The sequence below is a fragment of the Ptiloglossa arizonensis genome, chromosome 8 (assembly GCF_051014685.1).
Source record: "Ptiloglossa arizonensis isolate GNS036 chromosome 8, iyPtiAriz1_principal, whole genome shotgun sequence".
Taxonomy (NCBI): domain Eukaryota; kingdom Metazoa; phylum Arthropoda; class Insecta; order Hymenoptera; family Colletidae; genus Ptiloglossa; species Ptiloglossa arizonensis.
In genome coordinates, this window is record NC_135055.1 from 8,256,465 (window position 1) to 8,281,320 (window position 24,856).

General features: G+C 34.0%; 1 protein-coding gene across 1 annotated transcript in view; it reads left to right on the top strand.

The window, feature by feature from the left end:
* Nucleotides 1–24,856, top strand: part of LOC143150343 (dipeptidase 1) — a 214,770-nt gene that overhangs the window by 158,175 nt on the left and 31,739 nt on the right. Inside the window, exons 7-8 of the mRNA XM_076318535.1 lie at nucleotides 4,834–4,984; nucleotides 13,809–13,878. Coding sequence (XP_076174650.1) covers nucleotides 4,834–4,984; nucleotides 13,809–13,878 — 221 coding nt within the window. The remainder of the gene's footprint in view (nucleotides 1–4,833; nucleotides 4,985–13,808; nucleotides 13,879–24,856) is intronic.

Consider the following 24,856-nt stretch of genomic DNA (forward strand, 5'->3'; position numbering starts at 1 on the left):
TAGGCCCTAGCTTTCGATCACGGGATGAACGCGGCGAGAACGTTACTCGAGCCGTGTTTTGTTGACGTTAATGCGTATGGCGAACGTACTGGCTCTAATGCGCCGTAGTGCATCGGCGAATGACATTGGAAGTCCGAAAGCAGTCCGTGGAAATAGTCGTCGTGATCATCGCTGTGTCGAGTCGTATATGTTTCTGTACCAGAGGCAACCGTGATGAAGGGTGCCAGCCAGTGTGCACTGGTTCAGCTCCGAGAAAGAGAAGTCGACCTTAGGAGAGAGATTACGAAATCGACCTTACGATACATTCCTTGTGCGTCCTGTGCTGCGCTGCTGCTGTGTTATGCTGCTTTGCTCTGCTCCTTTGCTTGCGTGTTCTTTGTCGAGGTTATCACTGTGACGCTCCTAAAAGTGATGGTCAGCGGTTGGTTTTCCTTTGGTGACGAGTATAGGAAGTGCTGTCACAACTTCGATAAGAGTTTCGAAATTATCTCAGAAATGTTTATGTTTATTCAATGCGATTGACTCATCGAGTCGTGTGACCAACAATCCTAAACGAGAACGACAAACATAATCAAATAACATCAAGTATTGACAATTTTAAATTGTACATAATTGATTGATATTTTTCTTAAATGCTTATGACAGTACATACATAAAAATAGTTCGAAGGTAATGTTTGCGGTCCAACATCATTTTTGTTAAACGGGAGCGATAGGTTGCTACCCCCACTACTTCCACAACTGGACGCTCAGCGACGGGATAGGTTCACACTGCCGCAGTGGCCGCACGAAGGGCGTGAATCCCAATCTCACGACCGCCCACGGTCCCCGTAGCCACGCCCAACGGCACGGATATGCAAGGCGCCACCGGGCCGTTGACGCGGAGTTTATCTTATGTCTGCTCTTGGGGGAGCACTGGCCCCTCCTCCCGAGAGCGTCTCCCTCTTGCTCATTTAAAAGCTACGTGCCGACCAGGACACGGCGCTCACCCGCTCAGGCTGGGCACACTTCCAGGGTGTAATGTGCCATGTCCTGGTTCGTTGGACAGTACCAGCAGTGCGCTGTCATCTCCTTGCCTATACGGGGCAGGTACCGCCCGAAGCATCCGGACAGCACCTGCAGCATACGTTAGGTGAGGAGGCTGTAGCTTCTATCTACCCACTTTGACAGGAGTGATCGGATAGCCCCGACTGTCTACTGCCCGAACATCGGTTCGACCATGCTGCTGCCATCGCAGTAGGGCATTTATAGACTGTCGGGCCTGGCGTCTGAGAGCTTCTACCTCTCCTCTTCCAGGTGGAAGAGAATTGCCCGGTCTCCAGGTAGCGGTCAAACAATTGCCGGAGGCCATCTCCAATGACGCCCTGGGCTAGGACCCAGACTCAACCAGGCACATCGTCAGAACCCGGGGTGGTGTTCTTCACTCCGAACCTTCAGATGGCCGCGATCAGCTCCCCAACAGTGACCTCCAACTCGGCGGACCCGACCATCTGGTCCGCCGAGGGGCGTGGCTCGCCTTCACCCACTATGGGGAAGAGCGAGTTAACCACATCCCTCAGGAGCGAGGAATCGACCCTCGGTGATCGGGGACGCCCATGGGCGGAGTTTGTTCAACACCACCTTGTATAGACGACCCCATGGGGGTCTTCAACCTTTGTATAGACGCCCCCATGGAAGTTAACCTTTCCAAAGCTTGGAAACTATAAACTACTAAACGAGGTTTCGTTTATGCTTATATTTAATGCATAAAACGTTTGTTTTATTTCATAAGAGTTACTTAATATAAAAAAGAATATTATGTAATGTCTTCTATCTATGAAGTAATAAAAATGATCTTGAAAGATAATTAATTTTCCTTAATAGAATTAAATATTTTGTATGACACAATCCGACACAATTATAAGCTATTAGAATATTTACCAAGAAAATTTTGTTTATATCTGAATATGTAGCTGACCAGAAACTGATCAACTTTTGTCTGAAACATTTTTTCATCAGACTATTGGAATTTTATTTATTTCTACTGACAATTATATAACCAATGCTTTTCTAGCATACTGTAAAAAACTATCAAAGATTGTATTAGATATAACTATCGTGTAATAGTAATATTTTGCATCTACGCCAATGGGGCTCTGCCTGCCGCATATTTCTCATTATCTCTCTCTATTTCGCTACCTTCTTCATCTGCCAGTCCACATGTGTCTGTAGCTGCCGTGACGAATAGCGAACTAGAATCGAATGTGTGCGTGAGAATAGGTGTACCCCTTCCACTTTTCTCGCATTCCTGCCACGGAACTTCAAGTCAGCGGTAAAGAGTACATACATACATATATACGTCGCAATGCAAGTTGTTTCAACCCTCATATGCCCCCAATCTTATTGCATTTCACCCTGTGCTATAACTGTTTTCATAGCTCATGTAGTTTTCATGCGATAAGAATATTCGGTTGCCTGGTCAATGCCAGGTGTATTATTAATACAACTTTTTTTTTCATTTGTACGATCTTTGATTTTTTAATTTTAATTTCTTATTTTTAACTGTTGTTCCGGCAGCTAAGGCATTGTTACTAATTTTAGCAGTTTATTTTTCTAGCCATTCGTTTCTTTTTTCCCTACGTTCTATGTTAGATACTCCACATTTTGGTATAACATATTGAGTGGAATTTAGATATACTGTAATTTATAGCTACATTTAAATAATATGTTTCGAAGGATTTCTCAACATTTTCATAACGGTTAATTCTACTGTTATTTGAATAATAATACTAAATTTTCTTTTACAAAAAATAACTATTGAATTGACAATACGGTGAAAATAAACTTCATGGTGCTTACACGAAAAACCTCTGTAGTTCTGTGTCGATGATAAAATAAAAATTTTTCAAATTTGAAAATATTTTCTTTAGCCATTTTTTTTTAATAGAAACGATGGAAGTAAAAAATTTGAGGAATCAGAATATATTCTTATTTGTTTTCTTTACTGATAAATTTTTTAAATTACTTCTAATCACTTTTAAATTACTATCTACTTTTAGTAGATTTACTAGATTTAGTAGATTGGATTGTCAAATGTACAAATGATACAATTTTATAACAGAAACTAACTAAATTAATATTATTCTAAAACAGAATGAAAACTCGTCTATTAATAATAATTACTTTTTGTATATTACGAAAGCAGAAACGAGTACTTCTTGTTACGTTTACTTCGTGTGAAATGTGATAAACAAAATATATTAAAGGCATCACAGCATAAACTGTTCCGTTCCGAAATTTTTTTCAAACTTGAGGACTATCTTGTCAAAGGAATTAAGGGGACTCTCTTTAGTCAGTGATATGTCAGTTCGTCATACTTCGACGTACCGGGGACTTATTGCTGGTATAATCCATTTCTGCACAGCAGACGTTGACCTAGACGCTCTATCGCTTCCCGATGCAGACTAGGTCAAATTTGATTAACAATTCTCCCATAGACGGCAATTCTCAATTAGTGGGCAAACTTTACGTCTCCGTATCCAATCAAGTGTTAAATTTCATTTTCTGTGTATTAGCATGTCCACGTCAAGGTTACGTTCTTTTATATTAGTGACGAATACACCTTTAGCATTCAACTTTGAGCGTCCAGATTAAGACCAAGTTTCAAATATCTGAAGAAAAAACATACTTAGATTCAACGTATGTAACAATTAAACCGACAACAATCGACATTTGTGATACAAGATCGTATCAAACGATTATGCTACCAACAGAGAAATATGAAGGGTGTTTAAATTGTCGCTGAAAAAACTTTTAGAGCAGTCTTTAATACATTTTTAAATAACGAAGAATACCTGGTGTGATCGAAAAGAAACCGAACTGTGTTTATAAAAATGTTATTGTTCAAACTGAAATTTGGCTTTCGACTCCAAATAAGTTCCCTTCTGTATTAACACAACGATCCCAGTATCACTGCCATAGATTCGATGCAACATTTTATGTCTTTGTGATAGATTTTGGAAATTTTACACAAAAACTTCATAAAAATCAAATAAATGCCTGAATGAACAGTAACATCTTTGTTGAACGATTTGAAAATATTTTTATACCAAAGATTAAAGAACATTAATTATAAAATGGTCATAGAGAAAAAACTCTTTTATCGATAGACAATACTAAATCGCATTCTACGTGTGACATTCTTAACCAAAAGGACAAATTTATAAAAGTTGTAACACTAGATCAAATAGTAATTGAATGCTTCAAACGACAATATAAAAAACATTTGCTTAGAAAACTTGTTTACGTTTCAATTGAACGAAGAGGGTAATATAAAAAACTAAATTTAAAATACTGCTTTTACATGGCGGCAAATGCGTGGAGCAACATTAAAAATACAACATTGGAAAAAGCATGGAGAAAACTTTCAATGCATCAAATTGAAGAAATTACTGAACAAGAAAGAATAGTAGAAGCAAATATTGCAGAAGCTGTCACTACATTGAGTAGAATATTAGGGTCTGATTGTGTCTGTCGTGATGTAATTCAATGATTTCATTGCGATGAAAAGAAATTTGTTCATTTCTACTTAAATAAGTGAAATTCAATGGAAAAATAAAAAAACGATTGTTCTGTTATTCGAAAATTCCATTATCCGGCCACTTTTGTCTTCCAATTGGTACGGATACGGTAGTCTCTACTATATTTTACATTTTTTATTAAATCTTACACGAAATTGTGAATCACCCCCTTGCGGTCGTGCCCTAATGTTCAGTCCTCACTGTATATCGTCCGATATATCATTTAGATAACACTGGGGGAATTGAAATTGCAAACATTTTTTTCGTGTACATAGGTCTTATCGAAGCACACCGAGAAGGCAAAATCGCAAGTCTTATCGGAGTCGAAGGTGGTCACTCCCTAGGGAATTCATTGGGCGTTCTCAGGACATTTTATGGCTTGGGTGCAAGATATCTTACCTTGACGCATGCCTGCGATACTTCCTGGTGAGTAAAAAAAATTGATATGCCCAACAGAAACTGCGATGTATACATATATACATATATGCGGAAGGAATAACTTAATTAAAATTTTGAATGAATCACAAATCAGCAAATTCAATGATCGAATAGAATTTAATAAAATCAAGAATTCTTCTGGTCGTAAGAAGATATTCCTCTGCATTATAGTTTGTATAACCTAAGTGCTTAAGAATATTTTTTAAATAGAATAATATTTTTGGCCATTCGAGTACCTATTGATTGTTCAAATGAAAAAATATGATTGGTACAACATTAACGGTTTTTGACCAACAACTAGTTCTTTTCAGATATAACAAGTTTAATATTTGACTTGGGAAAGGTACAGGATATAAATTTGCAATAATAACGACACATAGTATTTATGCGGTGAAATTGTTTGTCGCGTAAATATTATTAATATCTATTTGACATAATTATTTACTATATTCAAAAATACATCGCCAAGATCGCACTTGGATATTGACATCATGAAAATAAATAAAATAATTCAACATACGGAGGTATCCCACACGTCCATTCCAATTAGAATAGAGTAGAGTAACTTTTATGAGAAACCCAAAAGATTGTATTAATTAATTCGTATATGCTCTATCGAATGGTAATATTTTAAACTTTATGTACTGATCGAAAATCGGATATTTATATTGATTTTACATACATACATCGATTACTAAATAGTTATTAAAGTATTAATGTCTCCTAAAGGAATTTTATCTGACCAGTAAATAAGTAAATAAATAAAATAAGAAAACCTCGAAACTGAATTAACACTTATCGTGTACAAGGCATGAAACAAGGAATTTGTGTGTCGAATCAGTGGTAACTTTGTGTCTAATTGCAGCAACATTGTATATTTTTCGTTTAGTCTAACAGCTTCGTATTAGACAAATGTTTTCGACATAATGACTCCGACACGAAGGTGTTAGAAACACTAACATAAATAAAAATAACAAATAATAGACAGACACGTTTTAAAAATAATAACAAATAACGAATAACGTTAAAAACGAATAACAAATTTTCAAAATCAATATTCTCAAAAACAAAACCCTATATAAAAGATTGTTACTCTGTATTTTCAATTTTCTTTTAAAAATTACAGTTTCAAAAAAGATGAAAAAACGGGTTTTTAATAGATTATTTAGATAAAATTACATACAAAACAAGATTGCTGTCATGGTATCACGGCAATCTATTCGTACGACTACGAATACTCAAATAATTGTTAATTATATTCTTTAATCGATTTAAAGTGTTGGTCGTTTGTTTATACGATTGAATACAGTGCAGCCTCCATACATTGTATAATAGAGACAAAGGAGAGACTGAAAAAGAATTAGCAATGTGGACATTGAACAAGTTTTTCGAGGTATTCCGAATTAAACAAACCTTAAAGAGGAAACAACAGCTTCCAATTACAATATTTCTATAAAAATTTTCCGCAAAAAAATTTTCAATCATCCTCATAACAGAAGACATATATTGTATAATGGAGACAAAGGAGAAAGTGAAAAAGAATTAGCAATGTGGATATTGAACAAGGTTTTCGAGGTATTCCGAATTAAACAAACCTTAAAGAGGAAACAACAGCTTCCAATTACAATATTTCTATAAAAATTTTGCGCAAAAAAATTTTCAATCATCCTCATAACAGAAGACATATATTGTATAATGGAGACAAAGGAGAAAGTGAAAAAGAATTAGCAATGTGGACATTGAACAAGTTTTTCGAGGTATTCCGAATTAAACAAACTTTAAAGAGGAAACAACAGCTTCCAATTACAATATTTCTATAAAAATTTTGCGCAAAAAAATTTTCAATCATCCTCATAACAGAAGACATATATTGTATAATGGAGACAAAGGAGAAAGTGAAAAAGAATTAGCAATGTGGACATTGAACAAGTTTTTCGAGGTATTCCGAATTAAACAAACTTTAAAGAGGAAACAACAGCTTTCAATTACAATATTTCTATAAAGATTTTCCGCGAAAGAATCTTCTACCATCGAAGATTCTCAATCATCCTCGTTACTTAAATAGAGAGCCTATATTAAAATAATATTATATATATATGGGCCAAACAATAGAGGCCCATCGTCTGATTGCCATCTGGCAACCACCTGAGCGAGCCAATACACCGGTCTACGACCTGGACAACTTCAAAACAGGTGGCATAAGTTACGTAGGCTTCAAATTTTGAGATATAAAAAGTGTCGTTGCCCTGAACGGGGATTGTTGTTGCAATAGCGTGATCCTGAAGAAAGGACGTTGAGTCTAGCGTATGGTAGGGTGTGGTCGATTGTGAAATACCTCGAGAAGTTTTGTCTACTCGGGATATCGTTGTTGTTTATTATTCATGTGGTAGTTGTATGAATAGTTCTGATACATCCTGACCCTTAAATAGAAATCCTATATATGTATTATAAATGGTATTTTATATATTTATAAATTATATTTTATTATTAAGTATAATTTATTTTTATACAGATACTTTTGTATGTATGGATAGCATACACGTACAATTATAGTGTTTAGGTATCCGGGGAAAGACTTGATACAAAAAACTCACGGATACAGATATTTTACTGTACTTGAAATTTAATATAATCCTCAAATTGTATTATTCCATTGATTTTAACAAAAGAAAGTATGTATTTATTCGTTGAAATATAAAAGTATAGTTACCACCTTTTTTAGTAGCAAGTGCCACAGAAAGTTCTTGCCTCATTTTTAATCAGGATATAATAAAGCGATAGATTTCTTAAGATTCAGAATTTTATTCTTCAATTGTCTTTGTTAGATTCACTTGTTTCCAATGTCTACTTAAATTATTGAACATAAATCGTTGACACTGCAATACTTCTCAAGATCTTAAAGACGATCTTAACCAAGACACTTTTAAGCTGGTAATTGCGAAAAAAACTTACGTTGTCGTTCAGCATCAAAGGATCCATTCTATCAATGAACTGTCCTAAAATTTTACAAGAATTTGCTACAATATGATACTATAAATCTCTGTCAATAGTTCGACTTTCATTTAATACCACAAAATAAATTATTTCCTTCATTATCCAAATCACAGTAAAATGAATCTTTCCAAGATGGAACATCAACTGACGGTCATTGACACGACCGTCATATATTGTTGCAAAGGACCCATTTTTCGTCGCTCGTAATAATTGGTCCATCAACGGTTCGTCCTTGTTTCGCAGAATCAACAAACCGAAACTCAAGAAACGAGATCGCATGTTATCGTAAGAGGATACTAATTATCAAGTTTTCACGTCTGAATTGTGGGAAAATGTACCCGCACTGTTTTCATTATCATAAATAATTTTATTTTCAAAATAATCATAATTTTATTATCATAAACTTCTAGGTAGGTTGAAAAAATGTTGCGCATTTGGTAATGATCTAGTCCAATGTATTAATAAATTTCAATGTCATCGAAGGGTGTTGCATAAATGATAAACATTAGATAGATGTACGATGAAAACAGTAAAACTACATATTCCATTAACTCCAAAAAATTAATAAACTATTGTTCCTCTGAGTTTCGTCCATCGCCGATTTTAATGACACTTATCAGGCTCCTTGATCAGTTGAATTTTTACTAAAGAAATGAATCAGTTTCTTATTACTAAAGAAATAAATGCATGTAACTGACAAAAATAGTTTATAAAAGAGAAAAAATATTTCTTTGCTTCAGAAAAAGCAAAAGGAATTTCGAAATCATTTTCCAATTCGAATATTTTCCTAATAAAGGACACTATCCCATTTTAATTAATGGCTGGAGAAAACTCATTTAGCTTTGCTCTTTCACCGAGACTAGAATTCTTGTTTTCAATAAGTCACTCATTCTGCTTTGTTCCATCCCAACGATTTCAATGCCCTGCCAAATCCTACGGTTACGTCTACATCCGAAAAAACAAATATCCAAAATACTTTTGTTTCGACAGAAAAGAAAATAGGTACCAGTTTCTACTAGCTGGCAATCAAGCTCAACACACAGGGAGAAAATTTTCTATCGATTTATTCTTCAAATAGTACTAATTACATGTACATTTTGCAGTAATCAAAATAATATACGTTATTTGCTGTGATTCTAGACAATTGGCAGTAGCAAAATAAAATATCGTTAACACGATCTAGTTATCATGTTAAAATTCAGCAAAAGACATAACCGACATTTTTGTTAACATAAAATGTTACAGTTTTATAAATTAAAATTGGCTATGTGAGAATTACTTTCATCTTCTCAAAAAAAGGGACACTGATTCAATATACTAACTGAACTACTTTAACATTAAATTAAATGTACCACAGATTTACACTTCAACATCAAGTCCTTCATGAAAAATTATTTAAATAACAGTACTCCAATTATTGAAATTTTTAAATTAAAATGAACTTTTCGGTACACTGTTAACACATGTTAACTCCATTGAGTGTTAAAAAGACAGTTGCTACTAATCCATTCCAAAGATCGATTTGATTGTAAATAAACGAATAAAAAATTTAAGGAATTTTGTAGTACAAAGTGTTATAAAATACTTTTTATAACAGCCGCAACGAATCAACATCTGTACAAAAGTTTCTATAGATTTCCTTGATCGCGATTGACCAATAAATAACCACAAAAGATGCTTCAAAGAATCAACGAATTCCTCTGTAGATCACTCGCGTAAGTTGTTTACCTTGTTTACTCTTGTTTTCGGTTTACTATATTTTAACAGAATTCCAAAGGTTCACTATACGATTCAATCTCCGGAGATGTAATCTAGACTTCAATATTTGTAGCTTGTAAAGTTTCTTGTTATACGCTTCACTGGAATCCCGAAATCGCCACACTCGGACTTTATTATCAGCGGAATAATGTCGAAACAAGGGAAAAATGTGAGCTCCTTGCGAGCAAAATTTTACGTCTTACACGGTAAATGAAGCCTTGCTTTATGCAACTCCTCAATTCCACCCTGTTTATGCAAAAAGAAATATTTGAAGAAATCTGTTGGGGCTGTTGCGTATTCATTTGTGTGAGTGAGGGAAGCAGAAGTTGCAAACATTAAGGACTGTGCAGCTGCTTTCAGAGTTTACTCATCTGGCGCCCACTCCGTTAGAAAGCTGTATTACTAAGGACTTTCCAATTTCAAGAATTTCAACATCTTTTCAGAATTCGAAGTATATTTATGACCAAAAGGATCGACTGACAAGATCCCTCGTCAGGCCCTTGTAGGCCGAGCGTAGGGCGTAGCGGTCAAATATATATTATAACTTAATAATTGGTAATATATCCCTCCATTATAACTTTACATGTGTAATTTTCCACGTTCATATTATATCGTAATTAAAAACATAAACTTTTCAAACCAGATTTTAATGAGCGGTCGTAAATAAAATTTTTATTGTTCGATATTGAAGATTCATAGTGTGTTACAGAATTAGGAATTATTTAAACGAACGTTTACTTAAATAATAATTGGAATAAAAAATGATTTATTATTAAAATTTTTTTATAAAAGCAGAAATATTGTCTTATTATTTGAAGAATGTAAGTAAATTGGTAATAAAATATATATTTTACGTGTGTACACGTGTACATATATACGTATATGCATATACACATGTGTACAGTCCACTCGTATTAAAATGGAGGGGAGTAGCTTTTAATGGAAAATCTGAAAGATTCTCTTAACTAATTCGAAGATGCTCCATCGAATGATAATAGTTTAAACTTACAGTATTGATCGAAAATGAGATATTCGTATTGGAAGTCAAATTTTTTTAATGGAACACAACACTTGCATAATAGAATTTCGTTAAAAATTAATATTATTCGTAGGCCATTGAACAAAAATATTATATAACCGTACAATATTTAATTAATACTTATCTCACACACTTGCAACCATTTATCCATAATAACACTTAAGAAAGAGTTTTTCTTTTTTTTCTGAAGAAGCTACTCATCCTAGTCGATGTGACCCTTATTGCAATTTCTTCAAATTATGTAAATATAATCTCAATTCTCGTGATTTATTATCGTCGTATCGGTATTTTTGAAACATTAGTTTTGTTTATTCATGTTTTTGTTACCAGTACTCGAATACTTTTTCGAGTTACTACACTTTCCCCAACGAATATCTATCGTCAAGTTGGAACAATTCTGTGAAGCTAACTACGAACGTAGATAGAATTTCTAAAGAGTTTTACGAAATGACCTCAATATCTCTCCGAATATAAAGTACGACACGATTACTAACATCGCTGGCTATAACTAACAGTTTACTTCCAAAGTATTATACAATGGACGTCGACCCGATTCGATCTGGTTTTCAATCCTTACCTGCTTTATGTGTCCCTCGATACTGTTCCTGGTGGCACCATAAATAATGACCTAAGTCGCGCTGTTCCCGAACAAATCTTTCTTCCGATGGTACATATTTTATTTTCACGTATCACCTAATGCACGCTGCTCTTTCCCAAGATGCTAGAAATAACGTCAATAACTTCCAAGAAACAAATACACATAGATGGATAACATAAATTTTTATATTCGTGTCATATTTCTATATCATCGAAATATTTTTAAACGGTACTCTACATTCTTTCGATATCCTTATGCAGCATAAAAAACAAATCGAACGATCTTGCAAACCATACTGTTCTGAGTATTTGATCTCGAAAAGTTTACATTAATATATCTTAATGTCATCGAATAGTTACTGCTCAATAGATTTCTATAAAAAATTTGCTTTATGTTGATATCCTCGTCGTTCAAACTGTTTCAAATGAATGACATAACATGCATTTTTGGTCAAATTAAAATCCCTATTGAAGCTGATCTGTTGCATTTCAACATCATTGGTCAGAATATACAAAAGTAAAATTTATAATAATTTAAAAAAAAATATATTTTTCCTACATTTTTGGAAAATATTCACCTGGATATAGGAAGAAAGATATGGTTTTAGCACGACAGTGTCCCGATACATTTTCCTATTAATACGCGCCAAATTTTCAAAACAAAATTCCAAATGAATGGATTGGACGTGGTGATCCTGTTTCACCTCGTATCAATTAAAGCTGCATCTTCGAATTTCGCTCGTCGTCATTAGCTACTGCCCTGGGTATTTTTCGCACCGATCCATGCACACGGTTCAATGTACTTATCAACGTTGAAGCCGAATTTCCAATGATAGGAGCATCGTCCAATTTTTGTCCCGGCGGCGTCGAGATTGAAATCGCGCCTTATTGAGTGATCTTGATACTGTGTCTGTCAATTCCGCAACCTTTTCTAAATCGACGCCCCTTTGTGTGGAAAAAATTTCCTGCATATTCGTAGGTAACCGTCCCATTCATAGGGCGCACAATAAGGCATTCAGTCACCGTCGTATCTGCTAGGGTGCGTAGGTGTTATCAAAATTGAGTAGGCTTCAGATTCCCTACATCTTCCGATTTCAGGAGGCGTCAAGTTTTTTCTTCCTTGCGATCAATTCAATCTCCAGATTAGTTCTGTTCTTAACTTCTAATATGGACCTAAAGCTGACGGGTTCTTTGCGATGTTTTGTCACCTCCGTAGCGTACATAGGGTTTGACGCATCGAATACACTATACATATACTGAAAAATATTCAAAACGAATTCAATCATGTTGTTTTAACAGTTGATTAAAATGTTTGGAGAGAGGTAGCTTCACCAAGAAGTATAAATGATAGAATACCGTAAGAACTGGGAAAAATCTTAATATTATAAGTGCTCGAGTTAATGATAATCCGCATGTTATCACGCGTTAAATAGAAGGAATTAGTAATACAAGTGCAGTATTATCTCGTTGTAAGTCGTCTTTCGTGTTTCGTTGCAAATAGTCTCGTTATTCCTTTCACTGCTTTCGTAATTACCGCGACGAGTGCGACAGCATGTGTTTTTGCTGGTTTTTGGTAAAAATCAGAAAATTTATAAAAACTGCGAAATAAATCATTTTTATCTGAACAATGATCGCCACTCTGATAGCCACTATAATAAATACAGTTTACAATAGACGCGTTTTTCATATTCCAGAAAAGTTTATATAGCTTCTTTAAACATTTTACGTAAAAGTTTTAATATTCTATTATGTTATGTGTAATTACAGTTTTAATTAGTTCTATCATATTATATTATGTATATATTTATTTATTTACATTCACGTATGGTTAATTTCTGAGAAGGTCTTATTAAGTTTCATTAAACGTGATATTTCGCTAAATAACAAATAAATCATGTAATAGCAAATATGTATATTAATTTACTTTTTGTTTGATATACTTCGTGAAATAATGATGTCACTTCAAAAATAGATTATTTCTCATATATAAAAAGTAATTTTAAAATAATGTTACTTGAACATTTCTCAAAACAATCAGGTCTGATTTATACAAGCGTATTAATACAAATAATATTTAATTCGATAGCCGTATTATTTTTTTCTCTGTAGGGTTTCGTTTGTACTTTAAATGTATCCTCTTATCGAATGATCGTGAATTAAAAAGATAAGAGATATATTTAACTCATTGTTAAATTCTTCAACTGTAACAAAGAAATACCTTTCCTTGTCGTGAAAAGAATATAATTGGATATATTGTTTTCGATGATACACCTTACATAATTACTAAATTTTGGTAAAACCGTTGTTAAATCTAAGTAACAATGTTAAGGAAAAATCATATTAGCGAGTTTATTAATTATTAAATTCTCTTATGGAAAATTACATGCGAGAACAAAGACATTCTAACAGACATTTTCTTGGCAGGGCAGTCTGTTCACATGGCGAGAAGAATAGTACCCAAAACTCCACGCCGGGCCTCAGCGAGTTTGGAAAGGTAAGTTAACATACATGATCACTATCATTTTCTTAATTTCAGAATGTTGTGTTGCCCCTGCCTTCTAAATTTTCTATATATTCTATCTGCATTTGACACAGCATGTCGCAAATGGTACGATCGCTGAAACTGTGCTCATTTTTACAGTGAAAATTACTTCTGTGTGTGGTAAGATTCACCGTCATTCGATTAAAGAATTTGAAACGACATAGGATTACGTTATCAGTCTCCGATGGGTTAATAATTCCTTATAATAAATTTGATATACACAAAACGAATGATACATGTGACTTTTACGAACATATTAACAAAAAACTATTGAATTACACAAATAAACATGCAACGAGTACGTATTCATATATGTTTGATAAGAAGGATAAGTTATTCGAACATTTTAATGTAAACAAAAAAAATGAAACTATTTAATATTTCAATACTCAGTTGGATTTTTTTTTTGATTTTAAGATTGCACCAAGCTTTCTAAGCATTAAATGAATTAGATGACTTATTCTTTGTACAGTCGTTTATGTACAGCAATACATGTCACTGTTATCACACTTGAACAATAATTGTCAAAATATTAAGTAAAAGACTTTTTTATTTATCTCAAATCGGGGGAAAAAATTTTAATGTACGGTAACGGTAAACGGTAAGATTAAAATGATCGATAATAGCATTTGTATAATGTTTTGTGTCTTTTGGGTGGATATTTAATTTCTTTAAATTTTATTCGTATTCGTTTTCAAATGCTCGAACCATTTGTTTCTTCATTTTTGTAGAGATACCCGGGACAATAAAAGATAGTCCTATATTCTCTGGTGACAAATACTATAAGTGATTGCAACATTTTTGAAATGTTGCATTACTTATTGCTTCGTTTACATGTTTATACTGCTTAATTAAAAATTGCTGGAATGGTAATGTGAATCCAAATTAAAATAAATAAATTTACTAAAAAAAATACAAATAATTTCAATTTCTAGTTTCTTCTCATTTCTTAAGAGAAATTCATTTCGAAAAATATATATTTTTGGAAAATATATAGCTATCCACCTCACGTCATGATTAAATTTGATACGTGAAGTTCCACTTAGAAAAATAATCATTAAATTAAGAAGTTCTTTATAGTCGTCTCTCGGATGGATGTCTTGTAAATTTTTTTTGTCGTTTGAATTTTGTAATATAATATAAGGATTATATTTATATATATATATATATATATATATATCAACTTATTCCAACGATCTGTTAACAAGTTCTGTTTTCTAGTTAAACGCGTCACGATGAATTATTATTCAGAGGATGAAAGGATTGAACTAATCCAGGCTTATGACATTATTTAATGAAATTGAACTACACGGCTTTATACGGAACATCTCCCTGACCACAACTGTCCATCGTATTTATCCTATACAAAAATAATTAAAAAAATTGAACAAATTGGTAGTGTTGAGAATAAAAAACGTTAGAGATACAAACCGTTTCGCACAAGACAAGATTTGTTGCTGCTGTAAACCAAAATTAGTACATTAATGTTAGACAATTGGAGTGAAAGATTAGTATCGATAAATCAAACATATTACGTATGCCAAAGATACAGAAATTTCATTCATTTCACTTATCACTTTATTGAGAGATTCACGATAAAAATTAAAAAAATCACATTTCCCTTTGTGGATATCACAACAATTGGAAGATGATGAAGCGTTCAAACAATTTTTAATAATCATGCACGTGTAATTTTAAATATAATAATAAAATAATCGGTTCTTATTTTATTAACGAAACACTAAAAGATAGGTACGCTTAATTTTTATCCGGCGATTTGGATGAATTGATAGAAGATGTATCATTAAATATTGTATTTGTGCGACAATGTGGTACCAACATGATGGTTGCCCTGCTCGTTATTGAGCTGTTCAGATATTGAATAGAAAATTCCCAAATCATTGAATTCGACGTAATGGCTCCAGAGTTTGGCCCGTACGTTCACCGGATTTGACCCTATTAGGATTTGACCCCATCAATGGTTAATCAGTGTTCGGATAATTGAACATTCATTTAAAGGTTCTTTGGATAATCGAAGTTCAACAATAGTCGTGTTTTATTTTAGCCAGAATACTTGAAATTCTCGTTCTAACTTGTGTATTTTGAACAATGTATCATGTCTCAAAAGAGTGTGATTCTATGCCTCAGAATAAATCGAAGTGACACAATGTATTTTGTTGATACAGAGCTTCGTTTTCAAGGAAAGCACCTTTGAAATTCATTGATACGCGCGTAGACATTATTGGCGTTCCAGTATAGGTTTTTAATTTAATATAATTCGAAAAATAAGGATTTACTTTCATAATAACACTCTTTTCTTCTTCTATACCATAGAAGTGACCTTACAAAAGTCAGACGTTCAACGACCTGAATCAAGTTAAAGGCTTCACAAACTCGGTAAATCGCCCCATTTATACACTTTGAATAAGATGGCGAATATCGAAAAGCCGCAGAAGACGGTGACCAAAATTAAATTATTGAATACAACACCGCAGCTTGTCTGTAATTTCTCGAGACGAGTGAAATGAATAAAAAACGGTAGAAACGGCAAGTCCTACATTCCGTTTGAAAAATGGTACTGCGACGTTTGGAAAATAAGAGGAATTAACTGTTAAAAATCCTGCGACTGCTTTTGTTTCACCGTGAACCGCGAAACTTTCGTGCGAAAGTTTCCCCCCTCGTGAACCATTTCCTATTATAAAATAAAAGCTTTATTAATAAAAGTCCTAAAGAACGCACTAGACTCGGTAAAATCTTTGTCCGCTTTGGAACGATAGAATATCTAAATGTGATGGGATTCATTGAAAATTTCATGAATATTTCGCGTAGAAATGATTTCACGACACCTTTCTGCGTAATATCTACTCGCAGCAGAACATGTCAACGTACTCTCGATTAGAATGTATTTACGTTGCGATAACTCGATAATTTCCAACAAACGAAACGAAATGAACTGTTACACAGTATGATAAACTGTAACTTCTGTCAGACATCGTACTATTTGGATATTCCCTGTAATGTCTTATTATCGTCGATATTATAAGCAAGTCGCATAGTTGAGCAAACTTCGAATTCAATTTTCTCGGAAAGGAAGTCTCGGATGAAAAAATTGTACAGCACATTTCTGTTTATATGAAAGTACGCTCCAACCGGTTGTATTGTGATTTTTCACCCACCCTGTATAATCTCTCGAAGATATTGTTTTTTCACTGACACTTGAGCATGTCTCAAGTACCTCGCTGTATTCCTTTCACGAAGTATAATATGCGAATATAAACAAGCGTCTACTCTTCTCGGACGTTTCGATATATTTTTTTACAAACGTATACTGAAACGAAACAGCAGCCACTCGAAATACCGCCTTAAATTGAGGAAAATACCTAGTTCCCGTTGTCTCTGCGAAATCACGCGTGCCAAGGCAAACGAATATCACTGGCTTCTCGTTAAAACAGAGGTTCGTTCACAAAAAAGACGATTCCTATTGTGTTCCTTCTTTTCCTTTCTCTTGTATCGACATCCTGGTCTGTGTATCGCAGCTTTTCCCCTCTATTTTCGTCTAATAGGAAAGGCGGCTTGCCTACGCCATCGACCAATGTTCGCTAGCCGAAACATCAGTGTATTTCATGTTTTCCCGCCCTAAACACCTTTCTTAATCAAGATTGTGCGAAATCTATCGCAAAAGGGATAAGAAAAATGATCTTTTAACACAATCGGAATCTATTTTCACAATTAGTAATAAGAGAGAAATTTCAGAAGTTATTTTTATCAGTGCGCTCTTTGAACCAATCGAATTTTTATAAGGAGATCAAATTTATTTACCAAACAATGTGTAAGTGTTATATCCGGAGATCGTTTGATACGCTAGCAACAGAGAAATTCCGAAATCATTGCTATTTAGCAGAATCAATTGCTGAATAGCCCAAGAAAACAGTTTACAAATGGAATTGTCTAAAAATGGAAATAACTACATTATAAAAGTATTGTTCCGAAAGAATAACGCTATGAGTGCGGAAAACGAACAAATGGATCTAGATTAACTGAAAAACAGCCGCGGGAAAAATAAGAGGAATGTGTATCTGGAAATTCTATAAATAACACTGAAAGTCCAGGGGATGAATTTATTGAATCAAAAGTAGTAAAAAAAAAGTACAAAAAAGATTGAATCTGATGTATCAAGCTCTTGAGTTTGATATATAAGATGACAGATCTAAATGGCTTGTAGCAACAACAATACGAACAGCAAACAAATATTAGTACTAAGTGAGCTAAAAAAATAAAAGAAGCAAGGAAAATCACCACCTATATTTATCGAAGCGAATAAATATATGATTGGACCGTTCATAGATACTCTTAAAAGTAATTTGCAATCAAATTCATATGTATTCTAATCTATGGAAAATAAGACAAAAATCGGGGTCGAAAATTTCGAAACACTTTGAAAAATAATAAAAATATTAAGAAAGAAAAATGTAAGTTACTATACTTATCGAACAAAAAATGCGAAAAGTTACAAAGCAACAAACAAAAGATTACATCGTTCTACATCGGTTGATTACATAAAAAAAAACACTAAAAGAAACAGGGCACGTAGCAGTACACGTAAGTAACATCAAAAGCAAATAAACTGTTTCTCTTTCCAATGACCTTACAAAGGTACATAACAATATACGCAACATAGTATTTCCAAGATGTATAATGTGTAAGTGAAAGATTCGATAGCAGGAAGTTTCACGAGGCGTCGTACATTCCAGAAGCCCGTAATACATTGGGTTGTTCGGCAAGTCGTTTCGTTTTCCAAAATGGAGAATATGTAATTTAATAAAATGTTTACACGCTCCAAAAAATCGTGTTTCATTTTCACCAAAAAAAAAAAAAAAAAAAACGGAATGACTTTCCGAACAACCCGATAGTTCGAACCTGCGACGGTTGAGCCACGTGACCCAAGTGAAACGTGGCCCAATAGCGAATCGATTATCCCCTCTCCCGCGGAAAGAGTCGAAACTCGGCAGTGGGAAAGTAGTCGCGAAAGAACCAATCGAGGAAACAGCAACGGACCGAGCAAAACAGCAACGGACCAGCAAACCGTGGAGAACACAAAATAAGCAATGTTGTCCGCGACGTGTTCGAAGCGCCGACCAAACGCCCGTTATCGCGATAATTATCGCGGCCGCAAGAGTTTCGTTTGAGCCGAGCAAATACGAAACGGTTCCGCGTTTGAATGCTCGTTCAATAACGAATCTACTACGATCTTTCCTCCGGTATGCGCGACGTAATATTTCAATAAAGTCAAATACAGTCCATTTACGAGTTGCGGCAGTGAGAAGTGTCTCACTGCACGTGCAATCGAGCCAGATCTCCTGTTCCTTCCATGGTAACGAGGGTCAAATCGACCTGGATCCGACCGGCATAGTTCCGTACTCTATCAAACTTATCGGCGAACGAAACAGTTATGACTTTTGCTTTTTCGTCTTGTCAGTGTGCGGCACGGTGTCTGTCCTCGATACATGTATCATTGATTCACATTTTTTCATCGAAATGGTCAACGATTTCCGAACTTCTCGGAATTCGTACTACCTTCTCTATTGCACATCTACCTTCTCTATTGTAATTTAAGATACTTACATTGAAGCACCGTCTGGTAACGCTCGAATTGTAACATAATACGTAAAATAAAAGTAGCTAGACAAATGATTTTGGTACTTGAAGTCCCGTATCTTGATTCCATATCTCGTTCGCCTGATTTGTACCCGCTCGATTTTTTCATGAACTTTTTACATCACGAAGTGTATTCGTAGCGTTTTGTTACAATTGATAACACGAAAGTTGGAAGTAAAACTAATTTTGGGGATTAATTCAAATTTTTGTACGATATTTCTGTGATGAAAGTATATCGAAAAAATATTCGTATCGGAAAAATAATGTATTATACAAACTTTTTGGCATGATTTGGAGCAAAGTATTGTGTTTCAAAGAAATGAAACATCGTATAGCGTCTAGAATATACAATATACTCGTTTTTAACAAGACTTACGACTTTTAACTTAAATTCCAGAGCCATTTCCAAATGTTTCCAACCATTTTTTCGCTCGACGATTAAAATGACCAGTCTTAGCAAATTATAATACTTTCTGATCCATGAACAAATCATTATCCAATTAGCGAAGACGAAAAATCGATTTAGCGTCTTCAGTAATTTTACAAATTTTAAGTTTGGTTACTTTTACAATGCTCGTATACTTTTCTCAATCCTGTGGACACTTTTTATCATTTTTAAATCGAGAATATTTTTAGAGTTCCGTTAGAATAGTAGAGAAAACAGCTGCCAGGACTTTATGAATAACAATTTTTTGCGTTTATGAACGGTTACATTTCCGCGGCTGTTTTATAAACGAGAGGTTTCACGTAAATATTTCAATTGTGGAAATTTTCTTTAACGAACGTTGAATACTTGGTTGAAAAACTGAAACTTTCCATAATGTTCGACATATTTTAAATACGGTCCAATGGTGAATCCATTTTCGTTTAATCTCCTCACAATTTTTCTCTCGAAATATTTGTTTTCTTTCGATACTTGGGGCTTTCCAATTTTATGAGTAATGCGTGGAAACGATAGGATACGCGTGTGGTCCGGAGAAAATGTGAAATGTTTGCGATAGACGAGCGAGTGATGTGTTTCCGAAGCGTAAAAGGAGAGCGTTTCAACTGAATGGCGGGATGTCCGAATTGAGCTGCAAAATACCAGCAATTGAGATGGTATCGGACTGAAGAATATTTGGTGAACGTGATCAAATGCATGGAGTGAGAAAGTTTAAGGATTAGAATGAAAGGGAATGAATGCGTGTAAGAATTTAGGGTGAGAGAGAAGCACCCTTGATTTTACTCGTTATTGGAAATTAGGCGAAACGTGTCGTGCCGCGTAAGAAAAGAGTTGCACAGCCAGCTTCTATAGTTATAGTTTGTGTGTTTTCTTATTTTATTTCTACCATTTTATTTAATATACGTATATCCCAAAAACTCTATTCACCTTTATTTCATAAAATGGTAATTCCTTCATTGCGATTTCCAATCTATTCTGCTTCTCGTTTCACTTACAATTAGTAAATTTCAAAAGTAAACGTGACAATCCTTTTTTTACCGAAGAAACATCAAATGAGTGATTCTATATCCGCGATAATAAACGAAGCAACACTATTTGTATTTATCTCACCATATAATATTGTTGTAATTTTCAGTAACGTTTTCGATTTCTTAATATATTTTATTTTTATTTGCAGGGTAACGTTTCAGTATATAGAGGAAATAAAAGCCTACATTAGTAAATAGCCTGAAATATGGTGAAGCATGTGAGCTTATACCGAACTGACAAACAATAAAAGTTTGAAGAAAGAGAAAACAGAGGAAATTTATTTAAGAAATCGAGAGAACATGAAATAAAGACATTATGAAGAATAGAACAAATTTTGTTTTTGCATTAGTGATTGACACTATAATACATGAGATATTGTTTTGGAGTTGTTTTACCAAACACTCGCGAGTGTGACGGGACTTTTACGCGTCACTTGATAAAATAAATATTTGAAACAAAAATAATTCCAACTAAGGATTATTGAAGAGATGAATCTTTTCTTAGTTGAAAAATACTGTTGTCGCGTGAATCTACTCAACTTTAACACTTCGTTGAACCGTAGTAAAAGAAGGTTTAGCAAGAAACACAAGTATTAAGTTTGAAGGTTTACGTCAGTTTGACGCAAGAAATGTCCGTAAACCTAGTGTTAAAGTTATTTATGAAGGTGGCAATTTTAAAGTAATGAAACAATAATTAGTGCAAACATACAGGTTTACTAACAGGTTTATTTTTCGATAAAGAATAATATTAAGAAAATCATTTTTAATTCTATTCGATAATTTTTTTTAATGCTATACACGATTGTAGTGAGATGATTCCGAGAACTATTACTCATATAATCCATTTATGGAAATATCTGCTCGCATTTGTACAGTAGATGGGTCAGTTGCTATGGTATCGCGGATTACCAGTTGACCCACAGGTCATAGGTTACTGACCACTGATCTACGATCATTCAAACTTAATATGTTTAACTTACACTGTGCACCTGTGTGTTCAAGAACATCTATTCGACATAATGCACATATATTACTATTATTATTATTATTATTCTAATCATCATCATCATTAGTAAACTACTACTATTATTATTAAACATCTTTAGTATATATACGTAAAGTATTGTAAATACGTGTGTACAAGGTGCTAACGAATATATGGAGCTTTTCTAAAGGATCGATTCCTCGTGGGAAAATCAATCGGAAATTTATTTACCATTTTACAATCTGAAGCATCGTTACTGAGATACACGAAGTTAAATTCAGTTAAAAGGGGTCCTACTATGCTCTGCATACACACACACACACACACAAATTTATGTCGATTTTTAAAGAAAATTCAAAGGCAACACATTTAAACTTCGGTATACATTTATTGAATTATATAGTTGCCATTTTGTTCCACAACATTTCTCCATCTCTCACACAACTTGATTCCATCCTTCTAGAAGTTCTCAGCTTTTTTGGCGAAAGATTTTTTAATGTGACTTTTATATCGACCAAAGAGTTAAAGTTTTTTCCATTAAGAAAATTTTGTGAAGACCTAAATAAGTGAAAACCTGAGTGTGCAATGTCTGGTGAATATAGCCAGGAGGGGAGAACGATCCAACCAAGCTCTAAGAACTTTTGTCGAGTAGTCAAAGACACATGAGGATGCATTGCTGATGCATGTGCTGATAAAACACGATAGACTTTCAATTCGCTGGTTCTAGACGTCTTTGTTCAATCGCAGTCTTTAATTCGTCCAGTTGACGGGATTTAAGTGTCTAGCTTTAATTGCTTTAATTGTTATAAATTTCTTCACGAATCACAAATACCAAATACTTGCTGCATTTGTGTAGAGCTTTATGAATCTGTACGAGCATGCAACTCGCGAGATAGACTCGTTGGGATTCATCGCATGCACCAATCTCGTCTAAAAAATACCTAACATAATAGTATCTACTCAATCGTTTAGCCGGTTACCAAATCGAATTTCTACACCCGTTATACTATACTCGATGTATTTATAAAAACTATAGACAATCAACAATCTAACGTTTACGTATACGCTGTTACGAACTCGTAGCTATAAGCAACATCCATTGTTGTAGTAGCGATAGTTTTTTGCAAAAATATAGGATACATGTATAGGAAAACGATTATGTAGGAATACATGTATAGAAAAAAGTCGTTCAAAATGTTGATTTTAACAAGATAATAAAAAATAATTGAAATCGATGAGTCCCTCGCTTTTTTAAATAATTACCATAGTTAACTTTATTCATTTATTTTGTTATCTTACAAACATGGTATTATTATCGAACTATCTAGACAATATTTATTAACAAATAATGTCGACAGGATTAGTAGAACTGCAATCAATTCACAACGTATAGATAGGCACAGGTAATACGAAGAGAGAAAGTTTTCGATTTTTGATATCTCGTCTGTTCTTTTTTCGAGAAGTAATTTATTTAATATGTTTGTTTCCAATTACAGTTGGATGTCTGTATACATTTGGGCGAGTTTCAACCACTTGAAATTGATAAACGTAAGACCAAAACGATGCAGGCGTTTGGACGACTGCACTTTTAGTTTGACGGTGTTAGCGACCAGAAATGAATTTACGAGTTTCGGGAAAGAATTATCCCGAGCCAAAAGAAATTACTCGGTAAAGCAAATTGTGGTTAAAAGTTAAAACACAACTTTTTAAATCCACGGTTCATGGCGCGGTAACAAAGTTTCACGATACGGTATAATTTGTTTTTGAAAAGAAAATCAAGTAGACCGCGGATTACCACGTATGCGGAAGATCAGTACATGAAAACATTAAGCAAACGTAACAGACGAGTAACTGCACCAGAGATCGCAGTTGTAGTTAACGAAAATGAGGTCGACCCTATTGGCATTACCACTGTTGTGTCCTGGGGTGAGAAACGTTGACTCATGGCTTACTTTCAAAAGACGTGGTATATTTCTATAGTACAATACTCGGTTACAATTGACAACTCGATGGAACGAGAATTACGGAAATAAGAAACTCGTCTAAGCAGCTTTCTTAGTGTTTTGTAAGTTGTATTTTTTTGCAGAGGTGAGAATGACCATAACTCTAATTGTGAATCAATTGAGATATTTTTGTAAACTTTATACAGAGAGTGAAAGCAGTGGATAGAGGAGAAGGTGATTAATTAATTTTGGACCCAGCAGCTTTGTAGCGTTATTAATAAGATCTAGCAGTGCTTAGGGCTAACAGAAGGGTGGTCATTTAATACCACTGTGAAGAGGCGATTATTAAAAGAAGTATGCAGAAACTTTTCAAAACAAGTTGGGGTGAGATTTGGTTAGAAACTGTAAAAAAATGTATCGCTATAAGTTGAGCAATAATTATACATATTTTATATTCTGCTTCTTTATATTAACAACAGATTCAACAAACGTAATCTTTGAAATACTTATATCACTTAGGTGTAATATGTGCAAACGTATAAGCTTTTTATCTGAATTTGCTGTGTCTGGATACTTATCGACGATAATGTATGTACATATACCGACCTACTTTTTGATATTATATTAAATAAATTGTACAAATATTTTCTAATGAAAAAAGGGATACTCTAGAAAGATTTGTTTTGAAATATTAGTCGGTTCGAGCATTTCATTATAAAATGTTTTAGATTTCACATTTTCGGATCATCCGTATAAAAGAATATACTAAAACATAATATTCGAAGTTGAGATCGTGGTTTCTCTTAAATTGAGAATGACATCGAAACCGTTTTGTAAGAAAATTTTCGTTTTTTAAGCCTAATCTTCGAGTAGGCCA